At 41.6% G+C, this 24,304-nt stretch overlaps 1 protein-coding gene across 1 annotated transcript; it reads left to right on the forward strand.

Moving 5' to 3' along the window:
- Nucleotides 1-527: 527 nt before the first annotated feature.
- Nucleotides 528-24,060, forward strand: LOC110498389 (transcription factor E2F2). The gene is made up of 6 exons (XM_036955140.2): nucleotides 528-1,423; nucleotides 18,035-18,137; nucleotides 19,375-19,594; nucleotides 19,932-20,208; nucleotides 20,879-21,098; nucleotides 21,331-24,060. Exons 1-6 carry the CDS (start codon nucleotides 1,157-1,159, stop codon nucleotides 21,606-21,608), a joined length of 1,365 nt encoding a protein of 454 aa, XP_036811035.1. The 5' UTR covers nucleotides 528-1,156; the 3' UTR covers nucleotides 21,609-24,060.
- Nucleotides 24,061-24,304: the final 244 nt, after the last annotated feature.

Consider the following 24,304-nt stretch of genomic DNA (forward strand, 5'->3'; position numbering starts at 1 on the left):
AAATGAAATACAAATATAGGACAAAAGACACATCACGACAAGAGAGACAACACAACTCTACATAAAGAGAGACCTAAGACGAATGTATACGTAATAAGCTAAACATACACATCACCACATCTCCAAGGCCAGAGCTCAGGGCTCATTTTGCTCACTGTATTGTTTTATTGAGGCCATATTGACTGTACAGTAGATGGAAGGCACCGGACCTAATCCTAGTGCTGTATATACTATTGCTGTTGTCATGACAATAGATACAGGAGTTGGTAAAACAGCACCACCAGATCTAGAACCAGCCTACCAATAGGACTTCATGTGAAATGTACAGGGGCATTTGTGTCATATTTGTAAGATTGTGCAGGTCAATCAAAACATGTTATTATTCAAATTTAAGTTTCGAAATTGGTTACTTTGCCTTCAAAATTACCACAAAGGGACACGCTGTTCCTTTAAGGCTGGGCACGCCCCGCGCCAACTGTTTTATGCTAGATGTACATAATATATACGGAATGTAACAATCGCAATGTGCTCTGGACCAATCAAAGACGAGCTCTAACCGCGGGAGATCCAAATTTCGCGGGACGTAATTTGGCGCTAAAAAAGCAGTTCTTTCGAGCTCCAAGTCCCTTTTATATAAAATTAAGCTTTTTAGCTGGACAGTGAACCCGATAGTAGCAATATCTCCCCTCCTGAAAATCTGAAGAATCCTTCTAAACTTTGTATTTTCTGGATGAATCAGCATCTCAAGACGTAAACATAAAAGTTTGCTCATACTATACTTGCAAATATCGGGACTACTTGTTTATTTATTTACTATCAAAATAATTAGGCAAAGTTTACGTTTCCTCTACTGGACAAAGGATAATATCGGTTGCAAAGATACAATATTCGTTTCATTGAAAATATTCAAGCAAAGGATACCTCTGGTGCATATTTCACTTGTGAATTTTTAACATTATTAAGTAAATAACCTTTTTATGAACTTTTTGGGACTTTTATCAAGCTAGCTACAAATTGAGAAATAACGTTTCCAGTTCGTATCGGAAAGACCTCAACTCCTCTCATTCACTGTCCTGAATACAGATTACTGGAATCGTCGTGCTTTGTTTGCTAAACATATTTATTTTAAACAGTCGTTATTTTTTTATTTACTAAAATGATGCGGATGCCCAAAGGCGTTTCTCCTGCGTCTAGTCGAGGTGCTATAGGGGGACTGTCGTGTTCGCAGAATAAAGTTTTGTCCGGAGTGAAGACCGAGTTCTTCAGCACCGGGTTACCCAGTCCACCGATGAACTCGGTACCGGCTGGATACTTTACCCAAATATGCAACACAACAGCGGCCGAACAAAGGGCGAACTGCCTGTATGCTACCCCCCATGGACCCGAAGCTAAACCCATCAGATCATCCTCCGGCCGTCTCCCGGTAAGACTTCATAAACAAAGGATGATGCAACTACCACCAATCGACATAACAGTTCGCCATCCACTTGATAATTAACGTTACTAACAATGTGTCATATTATATGGGCAAAATATTTCCAAGTTCCAATGGCATGCATATATTTATAGGAGTTGTGCATGCATATATTTATAGGAGTTGTGCAGTGCTTGCCATTTAAAACGTTTTGGACAAGGATCAGACAACGTCACCGAAGCAGTGTGCACTTCGTGTCATTGAAAGGAGTTGTCATTTTTTTCCCCAGTTTGAGAAACGAGCTGGAGTCGGTGACATTTCTCCCGCAGCCCAGCTGTATTAAAAACACAGAGGGATGGGGGGGTGTTGAGAGTGTTTGGGGCGGGGGCATCAGTGGGGGGGTTTGCCAGGGCTGAGGGTATCACTGAATTCAACAATGCCTGTTGCTAATTTCACCCCTATTTGGAGAGGGAGATGTCTCATTCTAAATGTCAATTTATTGTTAAATAAATTTAGAAAATGCTCCACCTGGACGGGGAACATATTTACTAATGCCCAGCCAAGCAATACCAGTAATTTGCCCAAAATGCTATCTAGTTTAACACCTTGTTTAGCCATAGCCCCCAGCTGTCACTAACCAAGCCATAACCTCACCTTGACTAACCAAACCATAACGTCACCTTGTCTGAATTGTTCCTGCCTACCTTACCTCACAGCTGGACAACCATTTACTTTTCTTGGGAGTTGACATCATTTTTTATGTTCAAGAGAGGAAGCCCTGAAGTCACACACACACTCACACAGTATTGTACAGCTAACCTTGCTGGGACACACAATTCAGTCCCATTCAAAATCCTATTTTCCCTAACCCCTAAACCAAACCCGTACTCTTACCCTAACCCTGACCTTAACACAAAAACCTAACCCTAGTTCCTAACCCAAACCTAGAAATAGCATTTGACCTTGTGGGGAACAACAAAATGTCCCCATTTTGTCAAATTTTTGTTTGTTTACTATTCTTGTGGGGACTTCTGGGACTTCTGAAACACTTCCACACGCACACACACGTAGTAGTAATGGTAATAGTAATTAGTAGTAATGGTGATTCTAGTAGTAGTAATGGTGATTGTAGTAGTAGTAGTAGTAGTAATGGTGATAGTAGTAGTTGTAGTAATGGTGGTAGTAGTAGTAATGGTGGTAGTAGTAGTAGTGGTAGTAGTGATAGTAGTAGTAGTAATGGTGATAGTAGTAGTGATGGTGATAGTAGTAGTAATGGTGGTAGTAGTAGTAGTAATGGTGATAGTAGTAGTAGTAGTAGAAATGGTTATAGTATGAGTATTAGTAGTAGTAGTAGTAATGGTGATAGTAGTAGTAGTGATGGTGATAGTAGTAGTAATGGTGGTAGTAGTAGCAGTAGTAATGGTGATAGTAGTAGTAGTGATGGTGATAGTAGTAGTAGTAATGGTGGTGGTAGTAGTAGTAGTGATGGTGATAGTAGTAGTAATGGTGGTAGTAGTAGCAGTAGTAATGGTGATAGTAGTAGTAGTGATGGTGATAGTAGTAGTAGTAATGGTGGTGGTAGTAGTAGTAGTGATGGTGATAGTAGTAGTAATGGTGATAGTAGTAGTAGTAGTAGTAGTAGTAATGGTAGTAGTAGTAGTAGTGATGGTGATAGTAGTAGTAGTAATGGTGGTAGTAGTAGTGATGGTGGTAGTAGTAGTAGTGATGGTGATAGTAGTAGTGGTAGTAATGGTAGTAGTAGTGATGGTGATAGTAGTAGTAGTAGTGATGGTGGTAGTAGTAGTAGTGATGGTGGTGGTAGTAATAATGGTGATTGTAGTAGTAGTAGTAATGGTGATAGTAGTAATGGTGATTGTAGTAGTGGTAGTAGTAATGGTAATAGTAGTAGTAGTTATGGTGATAGTAGTAGTAGTAATGGTGATAGTAGTAGTAGTAGTAGTAGTGATGGTGGTAGTAGTAATGGTGATTGTAGTAGTAGTGATGGTGATAGTAGTAGTAGTAGTAATGGTGATAGTAGTAGTAGTAGTAATGGTGATAGTAGGAGTAGTAGTAGTAGTAGTACTAATGGTGATAGTAGTAGTAGTAATGGTGATAGTAGTAGTAGTAATGGTGATAGTAGTAGTACTAATGGTGGTAGTAGTAGTGGTAATGGTGGTAGTAGTAGTAGTAATGGTGATAGTAGTAGTAGTAGTAGTATTAGTAATGGTGATAGTAGTAGTAGTAATGGTGATAGTAGTAGTAGTAGTAGTGATGGTGATAGTAATACTAGTGATGGTGATAGTAGTAGTAGTAATGGTGGTGGTGGTAGTAGTAGTAATGGTGGTGGTAGTAGTAGTAATGGTGATAGTAATAGTAGTGATGGTGATAGTAGTAGTAGTGATGGTGATAGTAGTAGTAGTAATGGTGGTGGTAGTAGTAGTAGTGATGGTGATAGTAGTAGTAGTGATGGTGGTAGTAGTAGTGATGGTAATAGTAGGAGTAGTAGTAATGGTAGTAGTAGTGATGGTGATAGTAGTAGTAGTAATGGTGGTAGTAGTAGTAGTAATGGTAGTAGTAGTGATGGTGATAGTAGTAGCAGTAGTGATGGTGGTAGTAGTAGTAGTAGTAATGGTAGTAGTAGTGATGGTGATAGTAGTTTTAGTAGTGATGGTGGTGGTAGTAGTAGTAATGGTGATTGTAGTAGTGGTAGTAGTAATGGTGATAATAGTAGTAGTAGTAGTGATGGTGATAGTAGTAGTAGTAGTAATGGTGATAGTAGTAGTAGTAGTAGTGATGGTGGTAGTAGTAATGGTGATTGTAGTAGTGGTGGTAGTAATGGTGATAGTAGTAGTGGTAGTAGTGATGGTGGTGGTAGTAGTAATGGTGATAGTAGTAGTAGTAATGGTGATTGTAGTAGTGGTAGTAGTAATGGTGATAATAGTAGTAGTAGTAGTGATGGTGATAGTAGTAGTAGTAGTAATGGTGATAGTAGTAGTAGTAGTAGTGATGGTGGTAGTAGTAATGGTGATAGTAGTAGTGGTAGTAGTGATGGTGGTGGTAGTAGTAATGGTGATAGTAGTAGTAATAATAGTCATAGTAGTTGTAGTAATAGTCATAGTAGTAGTAGTAATGGTGATAGTAGTAGTAGTAATGGGTAGTAGCAGTAGTAGTAGTAATGGGTAGTAGCAGTAGTAGTAGTAATGGTGATAGTAGTAGTAGTAATGGTGATGGTAGTAGTAGTAGTAGTAATGGTGGTAGTAGTAGTAGTAGTAATGGTGGTAGTAGTAGTAGTAATGGTGATGGTAGTAGTAGTAGTAGTAATGGTAGTAGTAGTAGTAGTAGTAATGGTGGTAGTAGTAATGGTGATGGTAGTAGTAGTAATGGTGATGGTAGTAGTAGTAGTAGTAGTAGTAATGGGTAGTAGCAGTAGTAGTAGTAGTCTTGAGAGATAATGACATGTTGCTGATTAACACACACAGCATTCAGGGTGTGTATGTGTCCAGGCAAATAGGCCTTTGGCAGGCAAATAAGTTCCTTATATTGTCTGGAAAGCACAGTGTTCAGAGAGGTTATATTTGCCCTGGAAACTGCAGAGTCATAGGCCTATGAGCTAAAACCTTTGAAAATATATATTTTTGGTTGAAAATACGTATTTTCAATGTCTGGTGCTCACTGAGTGTCAGATGAAGTGTCGGAGCAGAACATCCTCCTGCCCTGCTACTCGTAAACACTTTGGGCAGCGCTGCTGTGAACGAGTCATTTCCTTCTCCCTGTCCTCTCAACAACACGCCAAATATATTCTCCTTGGCTGGGAGTAGGATTACATGGTATATAGAGTGCCATTTGGGATACAAACCATTTGCACTTGCCTCTGCCAAGGTTGAAGTATGCATCATGACTATGTGTGACGTGTCTGTGTGTGACCCATATTTGAGGTTTAATTCTACTCCTACTCCCAGCCAAGGAGAATATATTTGGCATATTGTTGAGAGGACAGGGAGAAGGAAATGTCTCGTTCACAGTGTTTACGAGTAGCAGGGCAGGAGGATGTGTTATAGAAGGACAGGGGTTATAGAGGGACATGGTATAGGGTGCCATTTGGGACGCAACCCATTTGCACTTGCATCTGCCAAGTTTGAAGTGCACTACTTTTGGGACGCAGGTGTGGTCACGTGGCGTACTATTATAGATAACCTGAGACGATATGTCCCCGATGTGTAATATTTATGGTGGTTGCTATGATGTTTGAGTGATTTGTGAGGAGCGAGCTGCGGCGTTGTCACTGCGTTTCCTGTGAAGGAGATACTACTACTAACTTGGAAATGTTTGACAGAAGTTTTACTCCTCAGTTGAAAAAATAAAAACAGGACAGAAAGGTCAAGGGTTACAGTTTGACACAGATTGAAATTCACAATAGGTGGGGATGTAACACATCATGATGGAGGTTTGAGTAGACATATGCGTTTATATACACATTGAGTAAGTAACCATGTGAGATGGATTGAGGCTTAGGCTAGTCATTGTACCCCTTTAGGGGTTCTAAAATATAATATTTTCACCCCTTATGTCTCTGAAATGTGTTATTATGATAATTAATTAAACTGTGTGTTATATGTAATGTATGATGGTGTTCTCACAATGCAGGCCTAGGTACGTAGGTTTCCGTGACATGCTAGCTACCCCCTGACCCCCCCCCCCCCCCCCCCACACACACACACACGTCACTACCTCATGTCATCATTGCCTACGCCCTCACCATCTCTGGGACCCCGCCATGGTGAGCCCCTATTCCGACTAGGGCTCAGGGTGTCCCGGGGGTGTGAGATTGCGCAATTTGTACCTTGTTTACACTCCAGCCAAAGGCTCTCTCTTCCCCCCTTTCTCTTTTCGGCCTTCCCTAGGCCCCACCCCGAATCCACGAGCTCGCATGCTCACCCTCAATAGGGTTTGTTTAGCATTTCAAAGTCCACCCCGACTGTACCCCCCTGTCCCTCCTCATCTCCCTTTACCCATCAGCACCTTGACATGTCATCAGCAATGCATTTCAACCTGTTCATTGTTGTTGTGCCTCCGACTCCCAGTCCCATAGCTGTAGTGTTGTGTAGATGGGAATATGCTAGGTTTTGAATGGATCTTTTGTTATTTTTTTGTTAGACATATTGAGACTTGTCCCTACTTGGGAAGACTGGTTCTACGTAATTGAACTGGGTCATATTCATTAGGGAAACGCGTACCAAAAATATTGTTTTGCAGTAGTGGTGATGTTGACAGTAGTAGTACTAGTAGTAGTAGTGATGGTGATAGTAGTAGTAGTAGTAGTGATGGTGGTAGTAGTAGTAGTAGTGATGGTGGTAGTAGTGATGGTGATAGTAGTAGTAGAAATGGTGATAGTAGTAGTAGTGATGGTGATAGTAGTAGTAGTAGTAGTGATGGTGTCAGTAGTAGTAGTACTAATGGTGATAGTAGTAGTAGTAGTAGTGATGGTGATAGTAGTAGATAGTTGTAGTAGTAGTAGTAGTAGTGATGGTGGTAGTAGTATTAGTAGTAGTAGTAGTAGTAGTAGTGATGGTGATAGTAGTAGTAGTGATGGTGATAGTAGTAGTGGTAGTGATGGTGATAGTAGTTGTAGTAGTAGTGGTGATAGTAGTAGTAGTAATGATGGTGATAGTAGTAGTAGTAGTAGTGATGGTGGTAGTAGTAGTAGCAGCAGTGGTGGTGATAGTAGTAGTGATGGTGGTAGTAGAAGTAGTGATGGTGATAGTAGTAGTAGATAGTAGTAGTTGTAGTAGTGATGGTGGTAGTAGTAGTAGTAGTAGTGATGGTGGTAGTAGTAGATAGTAGTAGTTGTAGTAGTGATGGTGGTATTAGTAGTAGTAGTGATGGTGGTAGTAGTAGTAGTAGTGATGGTGGTAGTAGTAGATAGTACTAATGGTGATAGTAGCAGTAGTAGTAGTAGTAGTGATGGTGGTAGTAGTAGTAGTAGTGATGGTGATAGTAGTAGATAGTACTAACGGTGATAGTAGTAGTAGCGGTGATGAGGATAGTAGTAGATAGTTGTAGTAGTAGTAGTGATGATGATAGTAGTAGTAGTAGTAGTGATGGTAGTAGTAGTATTAGTGATGGTGATAGTAGTAGTAGTAGTAGTAGTGATGGTGATAGTAGTAGTAGTAGTAGTGATGGTGGTAGTAGCAGTAGTTGTAGTGATGGTGATAGTAGTAGTAGTGATGGTGATAGTAGTAGTAGTAGTGATGGTGATAGTAGTAGTAGTGATGGTGATAGTAGTTGTAGTGATGGTGGTAGTAGTAATGGTGATAGTAGTAGATAGTACTAATGGTGATAGTAGTAGTAGCAGTGATGAGGATAGTAGTAGATAGTTGTACTAGTAGTAGTGATGATGATAGTAGTAGTAGTAGTAGTAGTAGTAGTAGTAGTGATGGTAGTAGTAGTATTAGTGATGGTGATAGTAGTGATGGTGATAGTAGTAGTAGTGATGGTGGTAGTAGGAGTAGTTGTAGTGATGGTGATAGTAGTAGTAGTGATGGTGATAGTTGTAGTAGTAGTGATGGTGATAGTAGTAGTAGTGATGGTGGTAGTAGTAGTGATGGTGATAGTAGTAGTAATGATGGTGATAGTAGTAGTAGTGATGGTGATAGTAGTAGTAGTAGTGATGGTGATAGTAGTAGTAGTGATGGTGATAGTAGTAGTAGTTGTAGTGATGGTGGTAGTAGTAGTGATGGTAGTAGTAGTAGTGATGGTGATAGTAGTAGTAGTAGTGATGGTGATAGTAGTAGATAGTACTAACGGTGATAGTAGTAGTAGCAGTGATGAGGATAGTAGTAGATAGTTGTAGTAGTAGTAGTGTTGATGATAGTAGTAGTAGTAGTAGTGATGGTAGTAGTAGTATTAGTGATGGTGATAGTAGTAGTGATGGTGGTAGTAGTAGTGATGGTGATAGTAGTAGTAGTAGTAGTGGTGGTAGTAGTAGTATTAGTGATGGTGATAGTAGTAGTGATGGTGATAGTAGTAGTAGTAGTAGTGATGGTGATAGTAGTAGTAGTGATGGTGGTAGTAGTAGTGATGGTGATAGTAGTAGTAGTCGTAGTAATGATGGTGATAGTAGTAGTAGTGATGGTGATAGTAGTAGTAGTGATGGTGATAGTAGTAGTAGTGATGGTGATAGTAGTGGTAGTAGTAGTGATGGTAGTAGTAGTATTAGTGATGGTGATAGTAGTAGTGATGGTGGTAGTAGTAGTGATGGTGATAGTAGTAGTAGTAGTGGTGGTAGTAGTAGTATTAGTGATGGTGATAGTAGTAGTGATGGTGATAGTAGTAGTAGTAGTAGTGATGGTGATAGTAGTAGTAGTGATGGTGGTAGTAGTAGTGATGGTGATAGTAGTAGTAGTCGTAGTAATGATGGTGATAGTAGTAGTAGTGATGGTGATAGTAGTAGTAGTGATGGTGATAGTAGTAGTAGTGATGGTGATAGTAGTGGTAGTAGTGATGGTGATAGTAGTAGTAGTGATGGTGGTAGTAGTAGTGATGGTAGTAGTAGTAGTTGTGGTGATGGTGATAGTAGTAGTAGTGATGGTAGTAGTAGTAGTAGTAGTGATGGTGATAGTAGTAGTGATGGTGATAGTAGTAGTAGTAGTAGTGATGGTGATAGTAGTAGTAGTGATGGTGATAGTAGTAGTGATGGTGATAGTAGTAGTAGTAGTAGTGATGGTGATAGTAGTAGTAGTGATGGTGGTAGTAGTAGTGATGGTGATAGTAGTAGTAGTCGTAGTAATGATGGTGATAGTAGTAGTAGTGATGGTGATAGTAGTAGTAGTGATGGTGATAGTAGTAGTAGTGATGGTGATAGTAGTAGTAGTAGTGATGGTGATAGTAGTAGTAGTGATGGTGGTAGTAGTAGTGATGGTAGTAGTAGTAGTTGTGGTGATGGTGATAGTAGTAGTAGTGATGGTAGTAGTAGTAGTAGTAGTGATGGTGATAGTAGTAGTAGTGATGGTGGTAGTAGTAGTGATGGTAGTAGTAGTAGTTGTGGTGATGGTGATAGTAGTAGTAGTGATGGTAGTAGTAGTAGTAGTAGTGATGGTGATAGTAGTAGTGATGGTGATAGTAGTAGTAGTAGTAGTGATGGTGATAGTAGTAGTAGTGATGGTGATAGTAGTAGTGATGGTGATAGTAGTAGTAGTAGTAGTGATGGTGATAGTAGTAGTAGTGATGGTGGTAGTAGTAGTGATGGTGATAGTAGTAGTAGTCGTAGTAATGATGGTGATAGTAGTAGTAGTGATGGTGATAGTAGTAGTAGTGATGGTGATAGTAGTAGTAGTGATGGTGATAGTAGTAGTAGTAGTGATGGTGATAGTAGTAGTAGTGATGGTGGTAGTAGTAGTGATGGTAGTAGTAGTAGTTGTGGTGATGGTGATAGTAGTAGTAGTGATGGTAGTAGTAGTAGTAGTAGTGATGGTGATAGTAGTAGTAGTAGTAGTAGTAGTAGTAGTAGTAGTAGTAGTAGTAGTGATGGTGATAGTAGTAGTAGTGATGGTGGTAGTAGTAGTGATGGTAGTAGTAGTAGTTGTGGTGATGGTGATAGTAGTAGTAGTGATGGTAGTTGTAGTAGTAGTAGTAGTGATGGTGATAGTAGTAGTAGTGATGGTGGTAGTAGTAGTGATGGTAGTAGTAGTAGTAGTAGTGATGGTGATAGTAGTAGTGATGGTGATAGTAGTAGTAGTAGTAGTGATGGTGATAGTAGTAGTAGTGATGGTTATAGTAGTAGTAGTAGTAGTAGTAGTAGTAGTAGTGATGGTGATAGTAGTAGTAGTGATGGTGGTAGTAGTAGTGATGGTAGTAGTAGTAGTAGTAGTGATGGTGATAGTAGTAGTGATGGTGATAGTAGTAGTAGTAGTAGTGATGGTGATAGTAGTAGTAGTGATGGTGATAGTAGTAGTGATGGTGATAGTAGTAGTAGTAGTAGTGATGGTGATAGTAGTAGTAGTGATGGTGGTAGTAGTAGTGATGGTGATAGTAGTAGTAGTCGTAGTAATGATGGTGATAGTAGTAGTAGTGATGGTGATAGTAGTAGTAGTGATGGTGATAGTAGTAGTAGTGATGGTGATAGTAGTAGTAGTAGTGATGGTGATAGTAGTAGTAGTGATGGTGGTAGTAGTAGTGATGGTAGTAGTAGTAGTTGTGGTGATGGTGATAGTAGTAGTAGTGATGGTAGTAGTAGTAGTAGTAGTGATGGTGATAGTAGTAGTGATGGTGATAGTAGTAGTAGTAGTAGTAGTGATGGTGATAGTAGTAGTAGTGATGGTGGTAGTAGTAGTGATGGTGATAGTAGTAGTAGTCGTAGTAATGATGGTGATAGTAGTAGTAGTGATGGTGATAGTAGTAGTAGTGATGGTGATAGTAGTAGTAGTGATGGTGATAGTAGTAGTAGTAGTGATGGTGATAGTAGTAGTAGTGATGGTAGTAGTAGTAGTTGTGGTGATGGTGATAGTAGTAGTAGTGATGGTAGTAGTAGTAGTAGTAGTGATGGTGATAGTAGTAGTAGTAGTAGTGATGGTGGTAGTAGTAGTGATGGTAGTAGTAGTAGTTGTGGTGATGGTGATAGTAGTAGTAGTGATGGTAGTAGTAGTAGTAGTAGTGATGGTGATAGTAGTAGTAGTGATGGTGGTAGTAGTAGTGATGGTAGTAGTAGTAGTTGTGGTGATGGTGATAGTAGTAGTAGTGATGGTAGTAGTAGTAGTAGTGATGGTGATAGTAGTAGTAGTAGTAGTAGTAGTGATGGTGATAGTAGTAGTAGTAGTAGTGATGGTGGTAGTAGTAGTGATGGTAGTAGTAGTAGTTGTGGTGATGGTGATAGTAGTAGTAGTGATGGTAGTAGTAGTAGTAGTAGTGATGGTGATAGTAGTAGTAGTGATGGTGATAGTAGTAGTAGTGATGGTAGTAGTAGTAGTAGTAGTGATGGTGATAGTAGTAGTAGTGATGGTGGTAGTAGTAGTGATGGTAGTAGTAGTAGTTGTGGTGATGGTGATAGTAGTAGTAGTGATGGTAGTAGTAGTAGTAGTGATGGTGATAGTAGTAGTAGTAGTAGTAGTAGTAGTAGTAGTGATGGTGATAGTAGTAGTAGTGATGGTGGTAGTAGTAGTGATGGTAGTAGTAGTAGTTGTGGTGATGGTGATAGTAGTAGTAGTGATGGTAGTAGTAGTAGTAGTGATGGTGATAGTAGTAGTAGTAGTAGTAGTAGTGATAGTAGTCAGTTTCCTTCTGTTTGTTGACTAATGAATACAACCCTGGTGTTTGAAGAGAGCGACTGTAGCTAGCCTAGCTAGCAAGACTGTTGAAAGCCTTTGCTTCATGTGACCCATATTTTGTGAAATGTCTCTGAAAAACTTCCAGTCATATCTGGTAAAATGGGGGAATTGAAGGGGAGGGTTGGGTCATGGGTGGGTGGAAGGAGAGCTGAACTTGTGCATATTTAGGGTGTAGCCTAGTCGCTGTATGTGGGTTGAAACACTATAACTTACTGTGTCATGTAGATAAAGAAGGGATTGTGAAGGAGGGACTCTGTGTATTTAAATTCCCCGGCAATGGCTTGCTAATGTGTTGACAATTGCGTAGTTTGCTGTTAACTCACTGTGTTTGAGCTCAACATTCTTTTAGCTACTGTTAGTGTGTGTGTCTCATTCTGTCCTGTAGCTCTCTGTACTTGACTGTGTGTTGTTAGTATTTGGTGGTTGAGTGATTTTTTTTTTCTTTTTTTCTTCCCCCTGTGGTATGTTAGCTGACACATAGGCCTTGTATTTTCACTTGTCAAACTGTTTGCAAAGCACTGACTCTCCATCCAAAATCTCACTACAAACACAAACTCACAGGCCTCAGCTGTGACTTCGCAAAGTTGCTGGGCAAAACTGAGGTAAAATGTTAAAGGAGGAGGGCCACAGAGCCGTCAACAACACACGGCGGCCATTTTAACCACCACATGTCATGTAATCACGTTTGTAGTTTCTGTATTTGACAACTACATTTAGACTAGATGTGAAAGTTGTCACATTTTAATCCGTGAGGTCCAATGCAGCCATTATTATCTTCATATGAATATTAAGTACCTTACTGTCTTTGTTTTCAATAACAAATTGTCAAAAATGTACAAAAAGGGCTTCTTAGCAAAGAGCCATTTCTCAAACAAGAATTTTGATAGGACTGTCTGGGAGTGGTCTGAGTGGAGAGGGGAAAACTGAAAACTAGCTGTTATTGGCAGAGATGTTTGGAACTCTCTTTCTTATTGGTCTATTAACTAATGTACCCAAAAAGCAGGCCAAAACTCCATCCCAACAAAACAGGCTGAAATTGTAGGTGTTTTTTTCCCAACTTACACTAAAAGGGCATTATCACAATTTTCACAATTTAACAGTATTATTCCAACATCATAGTGTGAAAATATGTATAAAACACAGGAAAATCTAGTTTTTGACTGCACTGGGCCTTTAACAGCGTGATAGTTGCCATCTTTCCTCAATTCCCCCTCTGGGCAGGGCCTCTTTATCCATTTCCTTCCTCTAGATCGGTCAAAATGAGAAGTCATACCTTAATGCAGGTTGAACAATTTGGAAGGGAACAAACCAGTCCACAAAACAGACAATTAGCCTATATAATTACAAATGTATTGTTAGCATAAGTAGCACTGGTAGACTACAAATGTATTGTTAGCATAAGTAGCACTGGTAGACTACAAATGTATTGTTAGCATAAGTAGCACTGGTAGACTACAAATGTATTGTTAGCATAAGTAGCACTGGTAGACTACAAATGTATTGTTAGCATAAGTAGCACTGGTAGACTACAAATGTTTGCTTCACTACCAAGTTGCTGTAACTAAAACACAGTTATTGGTTGTCATGGTGAAGGTGACAAGGACAGTAAATAGACTATGTAGTAGGTCGGAGTCAGTGCTCCCAACGTGAACTTGTGTGTGTGTGTGCACTTGTGCTATAAGGATTAGGCAGGTTCTCTTGTGGCCTCCCTGCCGCCTGCTGTGTGCGGCTGCCACAGATGTCACTAACAGACGGATGGGACATGTGGTGGAGGACAGAGCGACAATGACACCTTTCTTCCCCCGCGCCATGTTTCTGTCCAAATTCACAAAGCATCTCGGAGTAGGAGTGCTGATCTAGGATCAGTACAGTATGGTTTACTTAGGGCCAGGAGTTTTTCCCGACCCTGTGTAATGACAGGAAACCTCTGGACCTACAGCCTCCTATGTATGGCCTGCAGTATGGGAACACCGTAGCTGCTTTTCCAGAATCTCCCTTGTCAGTTTGTAGCCATGGTTACAACATGGTGAGAAAAGAGAACCAGTGCAACAAAGACCATAGTTGAAAGTTAAAACTACAAATGAGTACTTAAAAAAACTACAAATGAATAGTTAAGAAAACTACAAATGAGAACTCAAGTATCTAGTTGTACTGTAATGACGTCACTGGGTAGTCAGCCGTACACAGGCTTTATTGCAGCGCCAGGTCATGACACGTGTCATTGTCCTCATCACATATAGTGATTTGTGGCTTGAAGACATGTGTGTCTCTTTCTGTCTCCCTCCAGTACCTGTGGTGCTCCCAGGGCAGGCGTCCCCCACTGCCACTGAACTCATTTTAGTGTGTGTTGGGGAGGTTGGAGCAAACCATTGCTGCATTATGGGGGTGTTGGGGGTGATGGAGCACAATATGGGTGTGTTGGAGCACATCATTGATGCAATATGGGGGTGTTGGAGCACATCATTGATGCAATATGGGGGTGTTGGAGCACATCATTGATGCAATATGGGGGTGTTGGGGGTGATGGAGCACATCATTGATGTAATATGGTGTTGTGTTTAACCAGGCAAGTCAGTTAAGAATAAATTCTTATTTTCAATGACGGCCTAGTGGGTTAACTGCCTGTTCAGGGGCAGAACGACAAGAACAGCTCGGGGGTTTGAACTTGCAACCTTCCGGTTACTAGTCCAACGCTCTAACCATTAGGCTACCCTGCCGGCCCTATCTGTGAGAGGGGTAGAAGACGAAGTGGGGAGAGATTGAGAAAATGGGAGAGGGATAAAGAGGGTTTGGGGGAGGTGTGTATGTGCCTCAAAGCAGCAGTTACTAATTACATACAGCATGACCATCTGGATGAAATCCTATGCCTCGTTAGCTAGTTTAGTCAGGAGTGTGTAGAGTATTATTTTCTTTTTTTTTAAGAGGTGGTGTGTGTTGGTCGAGGGGCTTCATGCAGTTTGGGGACAATGCACAGGTCTGGTTAAATAAATGTGTTGTCAAATTGGATATGTGTGTGTCCATAACCAAGTGTGTGTCCATAACCGAGTGTGTGTCCATAACCAAGTGTGCGTTTGTGTGTCCATAACCAAATGTGTGTGTGTGTGTGTGTGTCCATAACTGAGTGTGTGTCTGTCGATAACCGAGTGTGTGTCCATAACCAAATGTGTGTGTGTGTGTGTCCATAACTGAGTGTGTGTTTGTGTCCATAACCGAGTGTGTGTCCATAACTGAGTCTGTGTGTGTGTCCATAACCGAGTGTGTATGTGTGTCCATAACCGGGTGTGTGTGTGTCCATAGCAGTGTGTGTGTGTGTATGTCCATAGCAGTGTGTGTGTGTGTGTCCATAACAGTGTGTATGTGTGTCCATAGCAGTGTGTGTGTGTGTGTCCATACCCGAGTGTGTGTCCATAACAGTGTGTGTGTGTCCATAGCAGTGTGTGTGTGTCCATACCCATGACTGGAACGAATTGCAAAAATCACTGAAGTTGGAGACTTATATTTACCTCACTAACTTTAAACATCAGCTATCTGAGCAGCTTACCGATCGCTGCTGCTGTACATAGTCCATCCGTAAATATCCCATCCAATCTACCTACCTCATCCCCATATTGTTTTTATTTACTTTTCTGCTCTTTTGCATAACAGCTATTTGCATCTGCTATTTATCATAACAGTGTTAATTTGCTAAATTGTAATTACTCTGCTACTATGGCCTATTTATTGCCTTACCTCCTCACGCCGTTTTCACACACTGTATATAGACTTTCATTTTTTTCTATTGTGTTACTGACTGTACGTTTGTTTATTCCATGTGTAACTCTGTTGTTTTTTGTGTCGCACTGCTTTGCTTTATCTTGGCCACGTTGAACTTGTTCTCAACTGGCCGACCTGGTTAAATAAAGGTGTTCTCAACTGGCCCGACCTGGTTAAATAAAGGTGTTCTCAACTGGCCGACCTGGTTAAATAAAGGTGTTCTCAACTGGCCGACCTGGTTAAATAAAGGTGTTCTCAACTGGCCGACCTGGTTAAATAAAGGTGTTCTCAACTGGCCTACCTGGTTAAATAAAGGTGAAATAAAAAAATAACCATGTGTGTGGTAGCAGTGGACCTCCTAGTAGGTGTGTGTGTGTGTGTGTGTGTGTGTGTGTGTGTGTGTGTGTGTGTGTATTGGTCATGCTGCCTGTGTGTTTACTGGAGAAAGAAGAGGGCTAAAGAAGGAGTGATGCGGTCATGGGTGAAAGGAGGAGGAAGTGGGGGGATGGGGTTAGTGAGTTGAGTGAGTCCAGGGATTTCCTGGCGTTTGGCGGGCAGTGCTCCCCACACACACACACACACACACTACCTCCCTGAATGCGTCAGCATGCGTTAGTTCTGCTGGCTCCTAGACCAAGTGTGCTGCATACTGTCTTAAAAGACCTTCGCTCGAAAAATGAGAGGGGGGGAAAGCAGCAATAGTACTTTTTGTCCATTTTGAGACGCCGGAGCCAGTACACACTTCCTTAAAAAAGCTACTTCAAGAAATCTGTCATTAACTTTGACATTTTTGCAGAGGAGATCTTAGTGAGGTAATTTTGCATCTGACTAGGATGTTTGGTGCAGTATTTCTCAAGTGAAAAAAATGTGCATGAGGACTAGTCGTCTGTCATTGAATGACAACAGGCATTTACATCATTGAAAAATCCCTGACCAATCTCCGACGAGGGGGCGTAGACCTCGGCTGCCGACTTCGGTTTCCCTCTAGAAAATGTTTTGTTTGCCCAAACAGCCCACCAAAAAATGTAAAGTTGTCATAACATATGTACAACCTGTTCCGAACTGTTTTGGATGGGAAGCATGTGGACGCATTTAGAAGTCTGACAATGTGAGGGCATTTAGAAGTCTGACAATGTGAGGGTATTTAGAAGTCTGTCCATTTTGAGACGCCGGAGCCAGTACACACTTCCTTAAAAAAGCTACTTCAAGAAATCTGTCATTAACTTTGACATTTTTGCAGAGGAGATCTTAGTGAGGTAATTTTGCATCTGACTAGGATGTTTGGTGCAGTATTTCTCAAGTGAAAAAAATGTGCATGAGGACTAGTCGTCTGTCATTGAATGACAACAGGCATTTACATCATTGAAAAATCCCTGACCAATCTCCGACGAGGGGGCGTAGACCTCGGCTGCCGACTTCGGTTTCCCTCTAGAAAATGTTTTGTTTGCCCAAACAGCCCACCAAAAAATGTAAAGTTGTCATAACATATGTACAACCTGTTCCGAACTGTTTTGGATGGGAAGCATGTGGACGCATTTAGAAGTCTGACAATGTGAGGGCATTTAGAAGTCTGACAATGTGAGGGTATTTAGAAGTCTGACAATGTGAGGGCATTTAGAAGTCTGACAATGTGAGGGCATTTAGAAGTCTGACAATGTGAGGGTTTTTAGAAGTCTGACAATGTGAGGGTCTTTAGAAGTCTGACAATGTGAGGGTATTTAGAAGTCTGACAATGTGAGGGCATTTAGAAGTCTGACAATGTGAGGGCATTTAGAAGTCTGACAATGTGAGGGTATTTAGAAATCTGACAATGTGAGGGTATTTAGAAGTCTGACAATGTGAGGGCATTTAGAAGTCTGACAATGTGAGGGCATTTAGAAGTCTGACAATGTGAGGGCATTTAGAAGTCTGACAATGTGAGGGTATTTAGAAGTCTGACAATGTGAGGGTCTTTAGAAGTCTTTGACAATGTGAGGGTCTTCAGAAGTCTGACAATGTGAGGGCATTTAAAAGTCTTTGACAATGTGAGGGTCTTTAGAAGTCTTTGACAATGTGAGGGTCTTTAGAAGTCTTTGACAATGTGAGGGTCTTTAGAAGTCTGACAATGTGAGGGCATTTAAAAGTCTTTGACAATGTGAGGGTCTTTAGAAGTCTTTGACAATGTGAGGGTCTTTAGAAGTCTTTGACAATGTGAGGGTCTTTAGAAGTCTTTGACAATGTGAGGGTCTTTAGAAGTCTTTGACAATGTGAGGGTCTTTAGAAGTCTTTGACAATGTGAGGGTCTTTAGAAGTCTGACAATGTGAGGATTTTTGGAAGTCTTTGACAATGTGAGGGTCTTTGTCCCTGCTCTTGTTCACTTTTCTTTGAAAGGAAATGATTGGTTTAAGAAAACTCTCTAGCCTATGCCTGCGTCATACAAGGATTTGAAACATGTGGGAAGTAGTGAACGAGTGTACACTGCAGGAGAAATTAGATATTATTGGGACACATACTCTGTCTCAAGCTGTCTTTAACCCCTTTGTCCCTCTTCTTTATCTCCCCCCATAGGCCAAGCGAAAGCTGGACCTGGAGGACCCGCTCTACCTCCCTGACTTCAGGACCCCTAAAGGGAAGGGGAGCACAGCCGCAGCCAGTCATCCAAGTCCCAAAAGTAAGTATCTGCATCAATGAGAAAAAGCAATGGCCCCTACTTTAACGTTTCTTCATAAGCACTGCCTCCTACTTTAATGTTTCTTCATAAGCACTGCCTCCTACTTTAACGTTTCTTCATAAGCACTGCCTCCTACTTTAACATTTCTTCATAAGCACTGCCTCCTACTTTAATGTTTCTTCATAAGCACTGCCCCCTACTTTAACATTTCATCATAAGCACTGGCCTCCTACTTTAACGTTTCTTCATAAGCACTGCCTCCTACTTTAATGTTTCTTCATAAGCACTGCCTCCTACTTTAACATTTCTTCAAAAGCACTGCCTCCTACTTTAATGTTTCTTCATAAGCACTGCCTCCTACTTTAACGTTTCTTCATAAGCACTGCTTCCTACTTTAACGTTTCTTCATAAGCACTGCCTCCTACTTTAATGTTTCTTCATAAGCCCTGCCTCCTACTTTAATGTTTCTTCATAAGCCCTGCCTACTACTTTAATGTTTCTTCATAAGCCCTGCCTACTACTTTAACGTTTCTTCATAAGCACTGCCTCCTACTTTAATGTTTCGTCATAAGCACTGCCTGCTACTTTAATGTTTCTTCATAAGCACTGCCTCCTACTTTAACGTTTCTTCATAAGCACTGCCTCCTACTTTAATGTTTCTTCATAAGCCCTGCCTCCTACTTTAATGTTTCTTCATAAGCCCTGCCTCCTACTTTAATGTTTCGTCATAAGCACTGCCTGCTACTTTAATGTTTCTTCATAAGCACTGCCTCCTACTTTAACGTTTCTTCATAAGCCCTGCCTCCTACTTTAACATTTCTTCATAAGCACTGCCTCCTACTTTAACGTTTCTTCATTCTCAAATAAGGGATGGTTTGCATAAAGCGACACAACATCAATCCATCCATCCACCCATCTGCCCATCAATCCACCCATCAATCCATCCATCTGCCCATCCATCAATCCACTCATCCATCCATCTGCCCATCAATCCATCCACCTATCAATCCACCCATCTATTCATCAATCCACCCATCCATCCATTCATCCATCCGCCCATCATGGATGGATGGATGTAGAAAATAGTAAAAAATAAATAACAACATTTGATTGAGTAGGTGTGTCCAAACTTTTGACCTATACTGTACCTAGATTAAAAAATATATATAGGCATATCATAATTGCCCTGCTCCTGCATTCTCCAACACGTCTCACTTCTATGACCTATGACCCTCAGCGCCCAAGTCTCCTGGTGAGCGGACGCGCTACGACACCTCGCTGGGTTTGCTGACCAAGAAGTTTGTTGGCCTGCTGAGCGAGTCACCTGACGGCGTGCTGGACCTCAACTGGGCCACCGAGGTCCTCGAGGTGCAGAAGAGACGCATCTATGACATCACCAACGTGCTGGAGGGCGTGCAGCTGATCCGCAAGAAGTCCAAGAACAACATCCAGTGGTTGTGAGTAGCACACTAAGGAGAAGTGGACAAGTACACTTAGCAAAGTATCCTTAGAACAAGTAGCTTCTCATCGCTGGGTCTAATTCCAAAATCACGCCCCTACTCCTGGGTGTTTTTTGGGGGGGTTAACAATATGGTAAAAGGTTCAAACCATACCTGACCATAATCTGTACTGTGACGTACAGATCCTATTCAGCGTGTTTGAGTCAATCAGTAGTTTGAGCAAAGCACAGAATCAGTAACATATCCCACTGCAATGTAGGCCATCTCAAACACGTACATTATCTAGCAACTCCAGGTGACTGATCATGTAAAATATGTGTCCGTTGCCTGCCAGGGTGGGCGGTGTGTTCGAGGGCTCGGCCAGCAGCGGGGAGAAGTCACGTGCCCTGCGGCGAGAGCTGGGTGAGCTGGAGAGGGCTGAGAAGGCCTTGGATGATCTGATCACGTCCAGTAGTGCCCAGATCAAGGAGCTGACCGAACACAGAGACAACCAGCGGCTAGGCTACGTTACCTACCAGGACATCAGGTCGATAGCCCGTCTGCAGGACCAGACGGTCATCGCTGTCAAGGCCCCGTCAGAAACCAAGCTGGAGGTCCCAGAGTCCTCAGGGGTGAGTGGTCAACGGTCATAGATACACGGAGCTGGCTGTTAACACCGCAGCGGATCGGCTAGGCTATTTCTGCTTTCGTTTAAAAAAAAAAAAAAGACAAGGAGTAAAGTATTACAAATCAGACTGACGTAGTTCCCGACACATTATACTGGATTGATATATAGTTCCAGGTCGTTATTGTAAGAAGATAATTTGTTCTCAGTGATTTACTTGGTCTAAATAAAGGCCGTATGGTTTAGGTCAGCGTTTTGCCCTGACATTACACAGCTGATTCATATCATCAAAGCTTTTGGGGGGGGGGGGGTTGGGAACCCCTGGTGTAGGAGGATGTGTCTAACATTCTTACCGTTTCATGTGGTTTCCTCTCGTACAAATACTTACATTATGGCCCACGTCTTGAGGAAGGACCCATTTTTTGCAGTTACTACATTACTGCACTATTTGTTGCACGTCTACAGCTGTATTTATGGATTCAGTCTGTGAATGTACTAACCTCTGTGTAATGTTTTTATCATGACTTTAACTAAATTTATTTTCACATATGTTGCATTGGCCTCACTGTATATAATGCAGTTGCAGGCAACACATTACATTACTTTGCTTTCCTACTGTGATTAAATGAGTAACAACATTGTATTAACATGAGCTTCCCGTTGTCCCGAACCCTCAGGGCTCCCAACAGATCTACCTGAAGAGTAAGAACGGCCCCATCGAGGTGTACCTCTGTCCCGAGGAGGGCCTGGAGGATGCCAGCCCCGTCAAGAGCACCACCACCCCCAGGAAAGAGTACTCTCATCACCCCCTGGGTCACACTGCCACCACCTCTCCAGCCATGGCACCACCACAGTACACCACCATCAAACAGGAGGTCAAGCAGGAGCCCATGGAGGGTAAGCTGAACTGGGAGACTTGTGATTGATACAGCTACGGTCCACATTATGTGGTTTACTGACCTAATCTCTCTCTCTGTCTCTCTCTCTGTCTCTCCTCTCTATTTTCTCTCTCTGTCTCTCTCTCTGTTCCTCTCTCTCTCTTTTCTCTCTCTCTGTCTCGCTCTCTGTCTCTCCTCTCTTTCTCTCTCGTTCTCTTCTCTCTCTTGTTCTCTCGTTCTCTCTCTCCTAGCTGAACTCTCCAGACCAACACCGGTGGTCCCCAACGCCTCCACCAGCAGCAGCACTACCCTCCTTGACGTAGAAGGTCTCCTGGGCCTTCCCCCCAGCATGCTCCAGATGACAGAGGACCAGCTCTCGGGACCCGGGTTTACCCCTGACCCCAACGCCCCCTTCGTCAGCTTCTCACCGGCCCTCGACCACGACGACTACCTATGGGGGCTGGAGGACGGCGAGGGCGTGTCCGACTTCTTCGACACCTACGACCTGGGAGACCTGCTGCGAAGCTGAGAGACGTAGAGAGACTTTGAATCCTAAATCAAGCCCTACATTCTAATCACTTGAGTAGATCTGAGAGGGTTGGATAGGTGTAAAGTGGCACTGGCAACCTTGTCGAGGCTGCTTATGGTTTAGGGTCTAGCAGTTGATTTGGGATTCAGGAAGAGAGGGAAGGAGAGGAGGGATGGGAGAGGGTAGACTATCTGCACGAATAGGGCGAGGAGTTCTTCCCACATCGCGTGACCTGGAGAAACTTATTTATCTAGTTATAGCTTAGTTGTGACCATACAAACAGAATCACTAAATAGAATGAATACAAATAGTAATTGACCTGACCAGGAAAACCTCCAGGCCCCAGTTGTAATAGGATATAAGTGGTCAGGGAAAACTCCAGGCCCTATTCATGAAGGAGTAGTGTCCTCTGTAGGGGTATGGGGTAGGGAGGAAATGTTACACTATGAAGCCATCAAGTCTTTGCTTTAGCCATGTCTATTCCACGTTAATGATTTGTCAGAAAAAAATGGGTCTCTTTGTGTCAATTGTACATATATTTTTATACCTTTGTGGTTTGGAATTCAGAGTAGGGCCTGGATTGACACTGGTGTGTGTGTTTGTGTGTGTCCCGTTTATAAAACTCTCAACGTTTTTGTGTTGTGTATTTGTATAGCGGACAGTTCGTATCCATCACATTTAAATTGTAATGTGTGCTGTGTAAAAATATAGACACAACACATTTTGTATGCATATCTGATGAGCAAAAAACCCCGCAAAAAACAACTTGGGCATTTATGGTAGGGGGGGGGGGTTATAATAACTCTCAGGAATGTTGTCTTTTCCAGACAAAATGTTTATAGTACCACTCTTTGGCCACTAGGGGGCAACATTGTATTGACAGCTTAAACTCGCCAGCTTTACAGGGTTGAATCATTGTATGTGAAGCTAAACCAGGGTCATGTTCATAAGGAAGAAAATGTATAGAACTCGGAGTAAAAACAGGGCGGCACTACCTGAACGTGTCCAATAAGAACGTAGATTTTCTTTGTCCGTTGCAAAACGTTTCAAAACGTTGTGCCCTGTTGAACACGACCCAGGTACCAAACATGGGAGTCTCTGGTGCTAACATAATATGGTGTTTCAACAAGGTGTAGGAGTATGGGTAATGTAGTTGTTGGGTATACCCAAGGCATTTGTTTATATTGGGGACCTGGTCATTGCCTCCAGCCTTAAGCTTTCTGGACGGTCAGGTAGTGTAATCTTCTGTGTCCCGTGGCAGGATGTGTCCACATCACATCGTAGAGGTTAGTTAGAAGCTGTTCTGGACCCATAGCCAAAGACACAGGGGTCGCGTCCCAAATGTTTTTGACCAGAGGCCCATAGGGAATAACGTGCTATTTGGGATGCTTCCTGGGTCTTTTTAGTGAAGGATATTATCTACCCAATCCCTAATCTATATGTCTCTATTCTATATGTGACTGACTACAGTATCGTGCTTTGCTTGCGAATCGGCAGCTAGGTTTCACATCCTGAAGCTTCTCTATCAAGATACATTTGATAGTGTTTTTTTTTAATGTAAATGTTAAGAGACTTTGTAGTATTGAATGACTATATATTTCCAAGGAAATGATCCAGTAAGGGTAATAATATACGACAACATCTGTTTTTTAATGTGTGTTTTGATTTAGTCAGTCATTAAGATTAAATAGAGGGCAATCGTCATATCTCCCCCTTCTTCTGAAACTAGATGAAGTCTTTGATTCAATGGTGGTTTGTGTGTTGTCAAACCCACACTAGGGAACAAAGAGGACGGTATATATTTTCTCTGTTTTCTTTAGTTAATGAAGGCTTAGCCCCACGTGTGTGGTAGTTTAAACCTCGGAGAAAAGAGCCAGAATGGTACCCCAAGGTCAAAGTTGGGTCTCTTTAGACTGAGTTGTGTTCATTAGGCACCAAACGGAACAAAACGTACTGAAACGCGGAGGAACTAACATTGATTGTTGTTTTCCATTGCAGAGGGTTTTAAATCGTTTTCCATTGTGTGCTCTGATGAACACCAGTCTAGGAGTTTAAAGGATTTGGACACATTTGAGGACTATTTTATTTTTTTGTGAATTGTATTTTGGTGCATTTTCTGCCTCTTCCCACAATGTGGGTTTAAGTCAATTGTCCTGTCCTAACAAACTTGAATATTTTGTGTGTGTGTGTGTGTGTGTGTAAAAGAGTGAGAAAGGTGTATATTTTTTATTAGACAATTTGAATACAATAATTTAGTTTTTTTGTTTAAATTGAATATTATTTTTTTGTAACTGTACAGAATTGATTTTGTATTTATAATCTTTTTCCTGAAGCAATTTGGAAAGTTTAATACTGACCATTGTTAAAGAGCGACTGTCTCTGAATGACACGTGGCACTTAATATTTTGTAACATCGGGCTGTGTTTGAATAAAATAAAGTATTGAAGCCAAATCTGTCCATTTCTTATGACATCATTCATCGATTTGCTATGGCAGGCAGCGCCTGTGGTCTTGGCAGACATCACATGTAGGTCAATGATAAGATATCTCGTTGTTCTTTTCTGTCTTCTAAAGCAGTAAACTCCCTTCCGTAGGGTTGTTTGCCTAGTTCAATACTTAAACCAGTTTGATCAGAGAATCTTAATGAACTAATAACTAATCCTGTTTACACTTGCTTCAAATAATTCCTCAAAGAA

Source organism: Oncorhynchus mykiss, chromosome 19 (genome assembly GCF_057628025.1).
Source record: "Oncorhynchus mykiss isolate SJ-2025 chromosome 19, ASM5762802v1, whole genome shotgun sequence".
Classification (NCBI taxonomy): Eukaryota; Metazoa; Chordata; class Actinopteri; order Salmoniformes; family Salmonidae; genus Oncorhynchus; species Oncorhynchus mykiss.